The following is a 16,609-nucleotide window of genomic DNA, read 5'->3' as shown; positions in this document are numbered from 1 at the left end:
ATTATTTACAGAGAAATGCAAAAATAATGGTAATTCCCTGATAAGAAGCCATGTAACCAACCACCTATTCCTTTTTTCTTGTGTAAGCTATGCATTCTTTTCTCACGTCCTCAAATTTTACTCATTCTGCAAAGGTACAGTAGACTACAAACATAGAGCAGAACTAAGTACCTCAAAACAGTAAGTACAATACAGAGTTACATGTGCAAGAGTAAGATATGGTCAAGATGCTGAAAGATACCACGCCTCCCCAGAGTTACAGAAGGAGGTTAAATCTTGTTAAGGTTTCCACACACCTAAGGACTGAATTATACATCCTCTAGATAACAAATATTATATTTTCTTTGTGAAACGCTTGTTCTGTGGGCTACCATTTTAGCAAAATACATGTTAATTTTATAATTATGTCCAACATTCAGATGTTCCAATAAGAATACCGACTCCCAAAGAGCTTATACTTACAGTGCTATCATTTAGCTCAAACGGGGAAATCTTTTTAAATTTACATCAAACACGTAAATGCAGATACTTTAAAATGCTTCCGGATCTGACGCAATGTCAGGCAGAAGTATTTTTAGTTCTAATCCATTTAAAGTGCTAAATTCCAAGGGAATCAGCAGCATTGCTTTCACTCACCACTTCAACTAAATTCTTCTGGTCCCACTACTCACTGCAATTTTCAAGGAAAAGGAGATAAGATAACACCATTCACCCAACAAGGAAATATCTTTAACCATTATTTTTTTAATACTTGCCGGTACTTCTGTATGTCCCAATAAATAATCACAACTGCATTTGCACACAAAAGGCATTGTAGAAATACATAAATAATGCAGCACCTTAACACGCGAAATAAAAATAGCAAATGCCACACTAACTTGTCTCAAGTTCCGTTTGCACATAACAGTTTAGGTTCATGAGAAAAAACGACCAGAAATACCCAAAAACTTCTGATTATGGCACTAATCATTATCTAGACCCGACACAGTGACTGCAGCTAGCTACAAAGCTACAAGAAAACAGAATCTTAAATTGATGGATAACAGCAAAGAAAAGATCAACGTCTTGGTACACATTTGGTTTGTGATTTCACTTAAACCTAGATCCGTTCTCATAAAACATATGTTCTCCATATACAAGCAGTTTCTTTTAACCAAAATAAGTTTTGAAATCAGAAAAACTAGGACTTTCATCCATAGGTAATTGGCATATTCAGTCTTTTCTTTGGGGATTAACATTTTCAAAAGGTAACAGTAAGTTACTTAAGTAAGACAGTAACTAAAACAGGGAGACAGGTTATCAGAAACTTTAGTGTACATATTAAAAAGAAAGTGACTGCTTTCATTTATTGGTATTACGATAACAGTACCCCATTTAGAGATTTCTCATTTACCAGAAGTTATTATTTTAGCAATAAAATTATGCAAATGCAAAACCAAGCTTTTATCTAACAAGTTTATTTCTACTATTGTATGAGCAAACACAAAGCATTGTTATTGATAAAAAGAGAAATATTTGAAATATGTTTGCCCTGAGACTATGTGCAGAGTACAGGAAAAATACAAGGTAAACATCTGCAGATATTGTTTCAACAGCTTTTGCACCAAGTAAAGAGAGCACCTTTTTAACCTGAATATTCAGTTATTTAGCCAAATAACGGAAATGTAACTGCTTTAGAAAATGTATATTTAAAAAATAATTTTAAAACAGAGTCCTATTCAATACACTGCAAGTTATCTTCTGGCAGAGAGACCGAGTAGAAGAATAAATCAGACAGGTATGAGTTTGCTTAGTGCATTACTTGATGATATTCAGATTTTCGTTCTTACAACGGAAATAATGTAAAAGTGAAATACTATGAAATGTTGACATACTAAGCGTTTTAAATACTAGCAGTACCACTGCTTAAAAGAGAGTGTCTAACAAAGGAAAAGATCACTGTATACATAAATCTTCTGTACTTTTTCCTAACCACTCACAGCAAATCTATTGGAAACAGCAGGTCAAATGAATTTTAGTGTGAGCACCAAGACAGGTCCTACGCAGGAAAACAAGCTTCCTCATCAGGCTACTTTCTTCCTTTCAATTAAATCCCTGCTTTTTCAGCAGGTGTAAGAATCACAGAAAGGTTTGGGTTGGAAGGCACCTTTAGAGGTCTCTAGTCCAACCCCCCTGCAATGAGCAGGGGCAACTTCAACAGAGAGGCTCGGAGCCCGTCCAACCTGACCTTGAATGTTTCCAGGGATGGGGCATCTACCACCTCTCTGGGCAACATGTTCCAGTATTTCACCACCCTCACAGTACAATTTTTTTTCCTTACATCCAGTCTAAATCTACCCTCCTTTAGTTTAAGATTACCACAACTCATTTCAACTCACAGGAATGCCCACTTATTTGAAAAGCACAGCCGTGGCTGGTCTGCAGATTTACATTCATCTTTGCTCAAGTAATCACTCTGAACCTTCCACAGTAATCATGTTGACAGGGTGCCCACTTGACATGACCCCTCAGTACAGTATCTCAGAACAGGTGAAACAGGTTCCTTCCTGGCTATTACGTATGACTATCGCTGATGTGGATAACAGCTTTGCACACATGCCTAAGTGCAGGACTTACCTCCTGACAGCTGATACTATGCAAAAACAAACTGAACAAGAGCTTGACCACAAAAACCACTCTTTGCTAGGAATGAAAGCATCCTACCAACGGAAATACCTGTTTTCAAGTACCTAGACCAAATAACTTTTATTCTGTCAAACAGAAACATTTCACAGCCTAGCCTTAATCCAGAGCTAACATTCATGGTAGCTTGAAGAGGAAAATTAGAGTCTTCTCCCAGGTACAAACACAAGCACACACTGCAGCACTTCATTCTTTGCATTATTTTTGTCCATAAAGCACAAACTACTCTAAACTTGCTTGGACAAATCAAGTATTTTATGAAGTATTCATTTTACAGAGAAATGGAGAAAAATTAGAGTTGACTGGGCAAAGCCCATCCACAAAAAAACCCCAACCAATGGCAAAGCTAGGAAGTGAATCCATATCAAATTAAATCTCTACTCTGTATGCCATTCCTCTTATTACAGGCCAATGAGTTCTTAAAGAAAACTCTGCTTAAAGACCAAGGCTGAAAAAAATCTGTAGCCAGTCAGCTTTTAAACTGTAGATACAAAATCCCTACAATTATAAACAAGCAATTGCTACTGAACTGAGAGACGATTTACTTTCTTTTTCCTGTAGACATATCCAGCTGCAAAAAGACAAAAGCTAGAACATAAAAAATGCTAGCAAGCTGAAGATAGCTAGAGATGCTTTACAGATGAGAAACAAGGTATCTATCTAGCTACAGTTCAATCATGATAGGAGGAACAGAGAAATGACCAACCAAAATTCTAGTGATGACAACAGGGAGAAAAACTAAGTAGGATTCATACTAAGTGTCCGTAATAAATACTTACACACATTTTATTGTCTTAATAGTATTCCAATATGCCTGGGGTTTTTTTCTAATACCAGCCACTAGGGAGTATATAATAAATGCTAAATGCCTTCAAGTTGCATCCACAGATCATGAAGAGATTAAACTCCAAAAGGATTTAGGGGACTATGCAGTAATTCTGTATGCCTGTTCACAACCCCTAAAAGCATGTTATACTTCTAAGGATTATCTTTTGAAAACACTAGAACTGGAATATGGTTACAGTAGTCTGTTCTTTTGAATTTCGCAGGCTTATAATAATTCAATAAGTTACTCAGACAAGCAGCTGTTGACTATATTTTTCTAGAATTGTATACACAAGTGTCTGATGACTGTTCCTCTCAATATGAACATATTCAAAAACACAAAACAAAGTTCTTAAAAAAAAAAATATAATCAGCCAATACTGTGAGCATGCATTTTGCATGCTAGATCCTGAACTGCAGAAAATTCATGTTTTAAGCACATTGATGTGTTATTTATACACACAGCCAGAGAGAAAGTTTTAAAAAGGGTGATTTATAAGGCTTTCAGAGTACACACAGGAGTACACTGTATAAGTGCATTGTTTTATCATAACAATGCCACAGCTTGTGCAACAATTCAGTGACTAAATATTAAGGCAACTATCATTAGAATGCATCACAGATGGAAATGTAACATCAACATTAGTGGTATATATTATTTGCTACTACACTTAACCTCTAAACACTGCAAGTGCAATGTGCTTTATGTAACTATATGAAGAAAATAAACGTGCCAACTAATGGAAAGGGTATTGCATAGATGGTTTGGGGTTCTTTTCCTTCTGACTGTAGGTGTAGTTACTGCAATGACATATAGGCAAAGCTCTGATACATTATGAAAGTCTCTCCATTTCTACCTTAGAATACCAGCACTTGCACACACACATCATAAATCCCACCATTCTCACTAAAGCACAAAAATAAGCTGTGAAAGCTTATTAAGAACACTCTTTCTGTCTTCTTGCATTAATAGTATTACCAAATACACACAAAAATTCTTCATGTTCACAAAAAAAAAAACCCACCCCCTGTTCAGCTAAGATATCATTTTATATTACAGATGGCAACAGTAAAAGAACAAAATTTTTTGCTGTCTTTAGTTCATAGGATAAGCATTTCTAAAACTCCTTCTGGTTTACACTACTTCACTTCAGACCTTGTGAATTTCACATTAAAAGGAAACTATCTGATACTTTACTAGCAAAACAAAATGAAGTTATTTCAGTGAAAGAAAATATGCCCAAGTAGTCGATAATGTGAGGATAAGGAAAAGATAAAAGATACCTCAGTGAACAGTACAGTTCAGTATTATTGATTAAGCACAAACATATGATAACATCTTCAGATTTGGGCAGTACTGTGATTATATTAGCTCTCTGAGCTGCAGTTTCTCCCTGAACAGACGTCTTTATTTCTCCATTGCCTTCAGCAGAAACAATGCCACCACAGGAATAGATTAGGTTTCACCTGTACTTATAACAGAAGCTGTTGATAATGCTATTCAACCACCACAATCACAGACTCAATTTGCAGGCCAATACTGTTACACCCATTGTGCCACAGCTCCTTTCAAAGTAAAATTCCCACTATAGTGTACTATGTGCATATGAGTGTGCATATACACACACACACACCCCTTTTATCTGTGCATCTTCTCATTTGGGATGCCAAGCAAAATCGTTTCAGAGCTATCACTCATCGAAACATCTCTACCATTCCCTGAAGTTCATGATTCAAAATCTCAGAATAAGAAGTTTTGAGTTTTTCTGAAACTGCCAGACACCTTCCTTGCGTATACAAGGTTGTCTAATGTAAAAGCAACAGAAAAGCTCACCTTTCCTAGGTTCGCAGCCAGAACACAAAGAGTACAGACAAAGGTAGCAAGACTCATTAATATGTCACCCCACATTGCTCCAAAGTGACAGCTGAAGTAACGTGAAGGCACATTACCAGAACAGTGATGCAGGCCTAAGAAATCTTGTTATTCCAAAAGTCACACAACCTGAAAATATCCCAAATCTTTACATCTTCCACGTTTTCCAAAGGTATCAAGGCCTAGAGCCTTGGCCACTGTATTCATAAAAGGCAAACACTAAATGTTTCACCAATATTTTATTTTAATTCCTAATTGCCTGATAATCCAGAGTATTTGTACATTTGAGAGTATCTTGCATCCTGTAGATTACATCATACAACGATGAGTCACTCCCCTCTTAACCTTACTGCCAGTGTTCAGACTCCTTACAAGCCAGGACTGCTCCACATGAAATGAGATGACCAAATGGGACTGTTCTTCCACAAAACACTGCCTAATTCTCCTGCATTCAGTCTTTCCACTTGAATGGAATAAAAACCCTTTTGAGAACAACAATTCCGATTTCCCCCCCCCCCCCGCCCCGTTTTTCTTCTCAGGCACACTATGGGAATCCTCAGTGCATGCACAATGCAAATAAGGCAAACTTCCTTTGAAAGAGTGATTAATATGCAAACACAGCCTGCTTTTTAGCAGGATGTAAAGAACCACCAACAAGTGTTTCTAAAGTCTGAGGTTTATTCCATTATTTCCAGTGTTTATTTTAAACATAAGATTATGCAATAATACCACACATTAAGACCAATTTACCAATATTGTGTAAACAACACCCAATCGGCCATTCATCTTTTGTATCACATTTAAATGCAGTCTTGAATATCCCAGATATGAAGGCATTGAAAAATTGGATTTAAATTTTTTAATCCCTAATGTATATGAATCTTCATGTTAAAAGACTGCATTTAAAATCCACTATTTTAAAAAAAGTACTTTTTAGGGGTTTTTTTTAACACAAAAAGGAAGTTTACAATACTATAAACGAATTTCAGTGACAACTAACAAACTTCTGTATGCATATATTGCAGTTCAAGTAACATTTAAAGTATTTTTTTTAAAAGTTGCTCTTGGGACAAGAGATATAATACATGAAACATCTGGAAAAGCCCAGATTTGGAGACACCGATTTTCTATTTCTGTTGTATAAAATTTTCATCACTATTTTTCATCATTTATCACCTGGTCAACTACACTTTCTATGTACAACTCAGCCAGGACTCCCTTATGGAAAGGGCATCTCATTTCAAGTACCGACACACCATACTCTGCCCAAAATGAGCTCAAAATGTAGTCTGAATATGTTAACTGACTCATTTCTTATTCTAACCCTTTATTTCACATACTTCCCAATCTTTTCACACAGGTTTAAACACTCCCTTTCACTTCTTTGGAAAGGCATTCCAAGTTAACCAACACGGTAAATTATTATTAAACATAAACCAGTAACCAATAATTAACATTCTTGTTTATCTTAAAGATTTCAAGGTTGATACATATCACTAATATAAACAAAAAAAATTAAAAGTCAACATTTAAATAAGTGTATATTATAACCATTTTAATAGCAGTAGGTGGACTAAAATCACAGTCATTGAGGTTGTAAGGGACATCTTGTGATCATCTAGTCCGACATGGGGAGGCAGCTACAGCAGGTTACCGGGAAGTCTGTCCAGATGAGTTTTGAATGCCTCCATGGTTAAAGGCTCCACAATCTCTCTGGGCAACCTGTTCCAGGATTCAGTCACCACCCTCACAATTAAAAAAAAAAAAGAGGCTGTTGTTCTGTTTTCTTATGTTAGGATGGTATTTCCTGTATTCCAACTTCCACTCGTTGCCTCTTGTCCTATCACTGGGCATCACTGAGGAAAACCTGGCTTCCTCCTTGACTCCTTCCTATCAGGTGTTTATCCACATTGATTAAGATCCCTTCAAGTCTTCTCTTTCCCAGGCTAAACAGTCTCAGACTTTCTCAGCCTCTCTTCATACAAAAGATGCTCCAGTCCCTTCATCACCTTTGTGGCCCTTCGCTGGATTGGCTCCAGTAAGTCCATATCTCTATTTTGCACTGGGGAGCCCAGAACTGCACACAGCACTCCAAACATGGCCTCACCAGTGCTGAGTAAAACAATTGGAAGAAAAATCAACCTGTCTTTTACTTTTAAAATCAATAACAAATTGTGAAAAGTACCTATCCTGATTTACAAAGACACAATTGTTGTAACAGTCTTAAAAACTTACCTACAAAGAAAACAAAAATATTTTTATTCAGGACATTACATGACTGATGATTATGGAACACTTAAAACAACCAAGAGTTTCTTTATAGGCATTCTGTCCTGGCAATCAATAACCTGGTAAGGTGATGGATATTTGTTTTAACTCAAAATAAATCAAATGGCCTCTCCATTCCAAGAAATTAACTATTTCAGTGGATTTCCAAGTTATTTTCCACATCATTCTACCAAGCTGGTATTAAATCAGGCAACTCCCAGTTTTCACAACACACCCTGCACACTTCAGTATCTGTCTTGTCGTCAGATCTAGGATGCTAAAGGATCAACTATAACACATATCACATTACTGTTTCTAGCCTAAGCTTCATTTCTTTGCATCAGATTTACAGATACAAGGCTTCATCCCTGCCATTACAAAATGCTAGCAGAAATAGCTGTAGGATCAGTTTCTGCCACTCCCTGGTTTTGGGACCCTCTGCGACCTGGCTTCACGCCAACTGATGCCAAGTGTACTGCTGACTTCTGTGGACAGTGAAGAGTCCTACAGACCTTTAGTACCTTCGCTATCTGAACAGGGAAGAAACACAGAACCTGTACTGTAGGAAAAGGGAACAATTACAGACTTGAGCTGAAAATCTCTCCCCCTTATTTTTAAATCTGTGGTCTAATTTTGAGCACAGAGTAGAAAGTTGAGACATACTAATCTTCAGGCGCATCTTATTTTCTTCAAACGTAACATGGCTCCCTCGTTTCTGCTACAAATACACAGGTATAAATTATCACTAAATATCTATACTAATTATTTCCTTTTTAAATGTGATGGCTTAAGAACTTCGATATCTCACCCAGCTAGTAAGTACAGTACTATGTGAACATACCCCACACAGCTGCTGCTTCTTCAGAGAAGGACTCTGGTATCTTAAAGCAATCGGCACTTGCTTGGCAGGATAAACCTTCCATTGTTAGCTATTCCCCAAAAATCAGATTCTCCATCAGCAGCTGCCTGAAGATCCGAAGTTATCTGGACTAAGGCTACTGCTCGTCTACATTTGTCCAAACAACAGTTTTGCTACAATACCTGTAATACATATATTGGTTGTGATAAAACAAAGGCAACCTCAGATGCCAAAGCCCATAACAAGGTCTAAAAATGGCGTAACAGATGCTGTCATATAGACTTTGTCATTTTCAAGTACATCATCATCTACCCTGTAGACCTCAACGTGTTTTCACACAAGCTTTTCTTTCATTATCCTTGGAAGGTCTTGAAGCTGCAGGTATAATTTACTGTATGGATAGCAATTATCTGCCTTCTCATCATCATCATAGACATATATAGGGGAATCAAATGTAAGTGAAAAGATTGTTTTAAGCTGAAGTCTTTCCTTGATTTTCATCTATTCCACTTCCTTTAGTCACCTATATTGTAAACTAAAAACCACAGAAAAATCCCATTATGGTACTTGGTAGTGACTGCCACAGACACTTATAAATGCAATGTATCAGAAGGGCCTGAAAGCCTGCCATTTGGCTCTCAAGGTAACTTCAAAAGGCAACGTTCCTAATGAGCAGCTGCAGCAGGGAAGCTGCATTTCAACACCATGAACTGAAAGGGCATAATAGCACTACCGCCAAACCCACCTAATTTACATGCCTTTGCATCAGCAAGGGCTTTAAACTATGGTAATGTGTTTTCCTAAACAAAAGAAGCCCGAGCCAGCACAGATCTGACCTTCAAATTTGATTCTGTGGTTTTTACATCTCTAAGTCTATTTGCCTGGTGGCTCTTTTTTTCCCTCCAGGACTTGAGAGTGTTGTGATGAAAACCAACACATCAAGTCCTATGAAAACATGCGCAAAGGACACCACTCAGGAAAGTGGAGATGCCTGGGAGCTGTAGTTCTCTTTATAGACACACCCTCGACCAAGTTACTCCCAGATATTCTCCCTGTTATAGAAAGCTATTGTAGGAAGATAAATAACACCATTTTGTTTCCTGATTGTTTTCAAACTTTAATATTTACAGTTGAGTTGCTTTACTTGTTTTATCTCACATTTCAGATCTTCATGAAGGTATAGAAATGGGACAACAACAAAGACACCATCTTTTCACTGCACCTGAAAAATACTGTTAATGGCCCCTACTTGAATTTTTCTGATGGTTCCCTGCATAAAAGCTATGATACACACTTCCGAAGAAGACAGCTTCTCCCAGTCTGCTTACACAGGCATTTTGAGAAGTTCATAATAGCTGTCTTAGTATTTGCAAGTTGTGCATTAGAATACAACAGAATTGTTATCGACAGATCAAATCATGCTGAACCATACCGCCTTGCTAAACCAATGCTTCAAAAACCACAGAAGAAAACCGACAAAAAACCCCTACCTAGAATTGTGCGTTCTCCATACAAACAGTATCACCAGGTGTGTTAAATAATGAATAAAAATGCAGGATGGTCTTTTAAACAATAAAACAAAATGTGCTTTTGTCTCTTACTAAAGCTATTTTTCTGTTTCTTGCAGACTGATAGCAGCAGATGCAGTGTCCCCTCCTCCTCCCCCATCAATTGGTTCTGCTTTCCTGCCAGCCAGTCAAGGCAAACCCATGGTGTTACCAACACAAAACCCAAACCAAACCAAAACCAAACAAAAAACCAAACAAAAAACCCAAACAAACCACAAAAAAAAAAAATCACCCACAAAAAAACACAAACAAGCAAACAAATCAACCAACAACCCAAAACCCCATGACATCCTCTACAAGAAACCAATCACTTACACTCATTGGCAGAAAAGTCTATGATTAGGACTGCGTTATTAGCATGATTGTAGCTGCCCCCCCCTCTTTCACTGACATCTCCTTCAACATCATAGCTTTCAAAGCCCAAAGCCCTAGGCTTTTCTCCCCCTATCACAGCCTGTGGTGAGGTCAGCTGGCAAAAAAAAGAAGCTACAAGCTTCAGCAGACCAAAGCATCCTTTAGCGTGGAAAGCATAACTGATGTGCTGGGTACTGCTTTTACCATAAACAGTGCTGCTGCTTTGTTCTAGCTTTTTAATATTTTATTGATGTTTGTGTTCTCCATTTTATCCCGATTTAAGAGTCCGGTTCCAGCTGTGCAGCCCTCTAGGCAGTCTACGCATTCATAATTATTATTATTGGATAAACATGTATTTGTGAGGGGCAACAGATGATATGCAGATAATTTTTCTTTGCTTACTCCGATCTATTTCCCCTGAAAAAAAAAAAAAAGCTTTATTCTCCCCTCCCACAGCTAAGAAAGCCTCTATGAATACGTCAGAGAGGCAACAGCTATGAAATCACAGATAGTAGCCTGGCATCTCATAACGGTTGAGATCAAGAATGTATGCACTGATGGTGATTGGAGGGCGTGGCTGAGCCAGATGCAGAGCTGGCTACAGGGAAGAACCATGCTGGAAATGGAAAGAATCCCCCCCCGCCCCTTCTTTGTTTTATATACCCTCTAATAAGCAATAATATATGTATCTTTTAAATTATAATAAAGAGAAGCTATATAGTAATGACATCGGAGAGCTGTGTATTATTAAGAAAAGGTATTGTGCTGATATTAAACAGGTGGCTTGATTGGGCAGACTTAAGCACACTGGTGGCAATGGTCCGCCATGACGGGAGCTGGAATTGGGCCACAACCAGACAGCAGTTGTTACTATGTTAGTAGACAGAGCTACAGCAGGAGTCGTTGCTTAAGGAGATAAGGAATCGTCAGTATGGGAATGAGACAGTGAGGAGTTGCGGGTGTTAAGGACAGCACTGAAGCGGGGGGTGAAAAGCTGTGCAGTGAGGTCTAATAGCAGTGGTGGGAACAAGTAGTGCATTGGGGTACACTGCAAGGACACAAAATGAGGTACGGGAGGTACACCGAGAGAGAAGGCATCTGGACAGACAGCAAGCTTTACCGAGATAACAGCAGCAGCGACTGGGAAATAGTTATGAAACGATGAGCTGAGAAGGGGCTGCAAGAAGGCAGCGACAGCTTTGAGGTAACGACAGCAGAGACAATCAGTGGGGGTGCTTTAGGCCACGACGGTTGCTACGAAGGGCGGGGCGGGGGGGCGGTAAGCGGTTGACAAGCTGCAGGGCAGAGAAGCAACACGGACACAGCCAAGAGCGGGCGCAGAAGGCTCTGGGGAACCCTTCCTAGGGAGCGCGGAGGAGCACAGCGCAGAGCAAGGGGTCTGGGCCAACGAGGATCGCCGAAGGATGGCTCCAGGAAGGCGGCACGCCGGGGCAGACCGGGGTCTCGCCGGCAGAGGGGGCGGCGTCAGCACAGGTGCGGCCGTAACCGCACCCAGCCAACCCGCCGCCCCCCGGGGCGGGCGAGGCAGGCAGCCGGGCCACGGGGCCGTTACAGACGTTGGCGACCCCGGCGGCTAACGGCCGCTCCCGCTCGGGGCCGCCCACTCCTCCCGCCCCCCGCGAGCTCCCTGCCGCCTTTTTTTTTTCCTTTTTTCCACAGCTGCTCGAACCCCCGCCGCGCTCCCCCTAATTTCTGCCCCGTACATGCACCGCTTGCAACAAGGAGGGCGGACGGGCGGGGGCGGGGGGGAGGCGGACACCGCCGCGTAGCGCAGTAGCATCCTCAATATTCACAATGAAGTCGGCGCGGCAACGAAAAATCCACCGCCTCCTCGCACGGCGACACCATTAACACAGCGCACGTAGCATCCTCTCTGCCTCCTCTTCCCCCATCTCCATTGTCTGGGATTCACAAACACACACCCCCACCCGGGGGAGGTGGGCTCCGGCGGGGGGAGTCGCACCCGCGGACAGCAGCACCGGAGCGCAGAAGCTCGCTCACACCCTTCTCACCTATCTCCTCCCCCCCCCCCCCCCGCTTTCTCCTGTCAAATTCGCGCAGCCCGAGCCATCTTTCCCCTCCGGCCCCCACGACAGCGGACAATGTGCACGAACCAGCCGCCCCATCACGCGCACCGGGCGTGGCCGGGCGGGGGGACCCCACCTTGGCCCGTGTCCCCCGCCAGCCAAGCGGCAGGGCAGGGCGGCGGGGTCCGCCCGACCCCATTGTTCGCCCCACCAGTTCCCGGCCCCACCCCGCCCCGGCCCCAGGCGTACCTGCGGCTCCAAGCAAAAACAACGTCCAGGGCAGCACGGTGGCTAGCAGCATCGCAGCCGGCTGGGGGAGAGGGAGCCGCCCGTGAAATAGCCTTTTCCTGCAGTTCGGAAGAAACGCGGCTGGCTTCTTCTATATCTCTTTTTTCCTCCTTTTTTTCCCCCCGCGCTCCGGCTCCTGCTCCGCGCCTACCCCCCGCACCGCCTTCTGCCGGCTGCGCCCTCCGCCGCCTCCCACCGCCGCCGCCGCGCTGACTGACAGGCGGCCTCAGCACCGCGGCCCGGATCCCTGCGCCGCCGGCCTCGCGCGGCCGTTGCTGGATGGCACCGCCGTGTTCTTCCACCCGCGCCCGCCTCAAATAGTGCAGCGCAGCCCGCGCGGAGAGGGCATGGGGGCGCCGAGGGGCGCTCCCGGCCGCCTGCGAAACGCGGCGCGGATCGCGGAGGCGGCTCGGGGGCGTCCCCCTCCCCGGTGCCCGGCCCGCCGAGAGGCTGCCCGGGGCCGCTGCGCGCTCGGAGTCGGGGCAGGGCGGCGACCCCTGCGGGCTCAGTTTATTGCCGAAAATGAAATTGACGAAGGAACCGGCGTGCGGGAATGTGGGAAGGGAGATCCTTGCCTGCGTGGCCGGCGCCTGCCCGAAGGCAGGTGGGAAACCCAGAGAGCGAGGGGAAGCCCGTTTTATCAAAGCCCTGCACTTCGGGTGGGCTTTTGTTCCGTTTTTGCACGAATGGGGCAGAGCTTGCACAGAAACTGCAGAGCATCTTTAGCAGGAGTCCCGGAGCCAGGGGTTTTTATGGGCACCAATTTGCCATAGCTAAGGCTTGTTGCAACAGCCAGGAGGGAGCTATGGGGGAAGAGATGCTCTGTGGGGAACCGGCTCTGAAAGAAGGAGGTTGCCCGCCTTTTGAACCTTTTCTGCCAGGCCTCCCTTCGCATGGCTCCACGCTGACCCTCGAATCACCCCCAACTCACATGGACAGTACATCAAAGCTCTAGTCACGAGTTACACATTTCTTTGTGTGTACATACAGGATACCTTGGCGTTCAAGTTGCTGCCTACACCAACACCCACAGCAGCAACTCTTCTTCCTCCAAGATGTGAGAGGTAGTGGGCACTCAGGCACAGTACCAAAGATATTGTGGATTCAGTACTGGGTGTACAGAAAATAAGCAATGGTGAAGAGTCAGTTTTGAAGTAAATTTACATTACAATCAATGAAGCCTGCCTTTTTCATATTATCACGTCTTAACAGTGTTCCTCAACACCCTCCCAACCTACAGGAATTGCTAAGAGCCCTCATTACTTGAGCATAGTATTTACGTGTTTTGGGATCTGTGAACAAGGGGATCTGCGCTTTAAGGAGGAGAACATTCTTGGGGAAAAAAATTAAAAAGAAAGCACTTTATTCAGGTGGGGTCTACAGTCTGTGTTTGCACTTCATTAGTATTAGAGAAAAGGACTTGAACTGAAACAGGCCTTTGTCATAACACGCAAAATAAATAATTTGTCTTAGTTGGCTAATAGTCGCTATTTTAAAAATGAAATTGCAAATACCTAGAGTAGTTGTGAACACATAAGGACTTCTAATGCCACAGAGATTTTATTAGCAGAAAATTGGCAAGTAGAAACCATTTAGGCAGAAGACAGCTTGCTTACATAAAGAAACAATACCCTTTGAATACAATCTGACACCAGTATTTCAACAATATTTTAATATAGTCAATCCATTCCACTGTTTTGCTGTTAATGGTCTAAAGGATCATTCCAGGCCAGATCATATTCTTTAATTTTATCCTTTTCTGTTTGAGAATCCCTTCCCCCTTTTCCATTTTATAAAAATCCTTCTCTAAAAGGAAAAACAAAATTACTTATTGCACTGTGATTGAAAACATGCCTTCTCTGCTCCTTTGGTCTGCCTAGCCCATGGCCTCATATTGGATTGATTATCTGCAGAAAGCAACCTTGCTCAACCATGCCATGTGCTATTACTCGACTCCCTCTTGCTCTCCCAGTTCACACCAATCCCCACTACCCTGCAGACTTGCATTCTTGGACTATGTATCCCCCCCTCTTAACATAAGGTCACTCATCCAGGAAGATGCCAATATTAATTTAAAGTTTTTTCAGGTCATACGCATGCTCAGCTCGGAGCATTTTAGAATAAAAAGCCAACCTTGCACTAAGAGTATTTGGGATAAAAACCTTCAGAAGGAACAGCATCCTTTATCCGGAAAATAGTAAGCAAGTTTCTGGATACATATTAGATAGTTTTCACTTATCTTAAAGAGTACACTGAGTTTACATCAATTATTACACAACTTTAGCAGATTAAATCGACCAGTGACTGTAGAGGAGAGAGGCAGGATCTCTATCATCCGTCAAACCAGAACATCTTGCAAGACTCCCACCTTGTTTCTCCATCCTTTCAACTGCTGGTTGACAAATGTGGATAAACATAGTGGCAAACCATCTGCTTCTCATTGGGTCTCCCCTCCTCTGCCATCAACTTTCTCAATGAGCTTGCCCTGTAAAAAGTAACCTCAGAGGATAACAACATGGTTTCATGAGATGTGGGTTGTGGGGTTTTTTTTTGTTTTGTTGTTTGTTTTTTTTTTTCCTTTGGTTGGTTGGGGTTTTTTTAACAGCTCCATTAGCTAGATTTCTGGCATTGGGGAATTTCTGAGTCTCTACCCTGAGCAGTTAGATAAACTCTTTTGCATTCAGCCAGATTACTGCCCAATCATTTTCTACAGAGAAAAGAGACTGAGTTGTCATACTGTTATTAGTACTGTCAGAAATAGTTTATAGAATTAGTTCTAGTTCCCAGAGGCCTTACGCAAGTGTCTATATCTTTCCATTCACTACAAAAAGCATCTAGATAGACAGCTACCTTGTAAAAATTACATTTATAGCATTCATAGTAAGAGACTGTGGGAGTGCACAGGTCATTATATATTAAATGAGGAAGCTATAACACTAACTTATAAGATGCAGCTGTCCATTTTTATAAACAGCAATTCAGATTTTTCTCTGAAATCTCAGTCATCTTCTCTATAAAAACCGGCAAGACAGCAAAATACTTGCAAAACAGTATTTGTATGTGTGGAACTATTCTCTTGTACAGAATATTGAATCAGCTAAGGCAGCTCTTTTCCTCAAAAGCATAAAATTGGAACAGAAAGATATGTGGAGAAAGATTGTTATATACAACAAAAAGCATGAATTATTGTATACTGCAAATAGTTGTTTGTGTTAGAGATATCTAGTATATCTTTATTCCTATTAAGCAATACCTTAGTCCATGACACAGTAGTATTAATTCTCAGGGTAAGTAAATGGAAGTACTCACGTGGAAGGTGGCAATGTAAAAAAAACATTCCAACCCAGTGACAGAGCAGAATAAAGGAGAAGCAGGGACACCATTTCACTTGTAGCAGACTTCCAGAAACATGAGCTCCCCCCATCCCTTCAAAAGATTTGACAAAGACATCAAATGTCTAGTCCGAATTTAAGCTTCTCAGTAATTTAAAAATGAAATTGCGGATTTTATGATGAAAGTCCAACAGAGACCAGTCCCAAACATATCCAAATTGAATGAGGTTGAATAAATACATTACCTGAAACGTTTCCCCTTTTTTTTTGCCATTAACAGACATCTATGGGCCATGCCCCTGCGTTTCTTTTCCTTGATCTATAAAATAAAAAGGGAAAAATCACACAAATCGGTAATTGAAATGTGAGTTTAAATTACTGATTTAATTGAGTACTTTGCATAAAAGTGAACAGGAAATTTGGATCAAGTTTTCTCCTAGGTGTAAAAACAGCAACCATGGTATCTATCAAATAAATACTACTACTACTATGCAAATATGAGAACAAGTGAA

General features: G+C 41.6%; 1 protein-coding gene across 1 annotated transcript in view; it reads right to left on the bottom strand.

The window, feature by feature from the left end:
- NCAM1 (neural cell adhesion molecule 1) overlaps positions 1-13,253 on the bottom strand; it is a 156,486-nt gene extending 143,233 nt beyond the window's left edge. Inside the window, 1 exon segment of the mRNA XM_064471030.1 lies at positions 12,727-13,253. Within this exon segment, the coding sequence (XP_064327100.1) occupies positions 12,727-12,778 (52 nt within the window). The 5' untranslated portion in view covers positions 12,779-13,253.
- Between the last annotated feature and the right edge of the window lie 3,356 nt (positions 13,254-16,609).

The sequence above is a fragment of the Phalacrocorax carbo genome, chromosome 21 (assembly GCF_963921805.1).
Source record: "Phalacrocorax carbo chromosome 21, bPhaCar2.1, whole genome shotgun sequence".
Lineage (NCBI taxonomy): Eukaryota > Metazoa > Chordata > Aves > Suliformes > Phalacrocoracidae > Phalacrocorax > Phalacrocorax carbo.
The sequence above is the reverse complement of the archived record's forward strand: the minus strand, read 5'-3'. Positions and strand labels throughout refer to the sequence as shown.